General features: G+C 65.9%; 1 protein-coding gene across 1 annotated transcript; it reads left to right on the plus strand.

The window, feature by feature from the left end:
- Window positions 1–5: 5 nt before the first annotated feature.
- LOC104294755 (histone H2A-like) lies at window positions 6–263 on the plus strand (the record flags this gene model as incomplete). Its single annotated transcript, XM_009894402.1, has 1 exon — window positions 6–263. A coding segment is annotated over one exon (258 nt), but the record flags the coding sequence as incomplete, so codon positions are not given.
- Window positions 264–787: the final 524 nt, after the last annotated feature.

Consider the following 787-nt stretch of genomic DNA (forward strand, 5'->3'; position numbering starts at 1 on the left):
GGGTGGGCGCGGGCGCCCCGGTGTACCTGGCGGCCGTGCTGGAGTACCTGACGGCCGAGATCCTGGAGCTGGCGGGCAACGCGGCCCGCGACAACAAGAAGACGCGCATCATCCCCCGCCACCTGCAGCTGGCCATCCGCAACGACGAGGAGCTCAACAAGCTGCTGGGCAAGGTGACGATCGCGCAGGGCGGGGTGCTGCCCAACATCCAGGCCGTGCTGCTGCCCAAGAAGACCGACAGCCACAAGGCCAAGAGCAAGTAAAGCGGGCCCGGGAGCAGCGTCCCGAGCACAGAAGCGAAACCCAAAGGCTCTTTTCAGAGCCACCCACGTTGTCGAGAAAGAGCTTGAGACGCTGCTGGGAGCGATGGGCAGAGCGAGGAGGTGTGTGAGTTTCTTGTGGTGCGGGATGGATTGTTAGCAGAGGGGGAGCGTCTCATCAGTTTAGGCTGCTGGAACTCGGGCGCGGTCGGGAAATTGCGTTTTCCTGTTGTGCTTCGGCCAGCGGTGCCGATAAGTGCCTTTTCCTGGTATATCCCGCGCTTTGGGCTCCGACCAGCGGTCCGTCGGAGCATCGTGCCGCTCTACCGGGCGTTCATTGCCTGTGGTGGGCGGAAAGCACGGGGAGCAGAGCGCGGGCTCTGCCGAGCACGGAGTCTGCCGGAGCCAATGGTCGCCCGCGCAGGCTGGTGGAAAGGGCGAGGGCGCTTCACCCGGGGGCGGGGCCCGGCTACAGGGACCGCCACCTCCCGCGCAAGAGCGCGGAGACCCCTTAAGCACCCCACCGG

Source organism: Charadrius vociferus, unplaced genomic scaffold (genome assembly GCF_000708025.1).
Source record: "Charadrius vociferus isolate BGI_N301 unplaced genomic scaffold, ASM70802v2 scaffold871, whole genome shotgun sequence".
Classification (NCBI taxonomy): Eukaryota; Metazoa; Chordata; class Aves; order Charadriiformes; family Charadriidae; genus Charadrius; species Charadrius vociferus.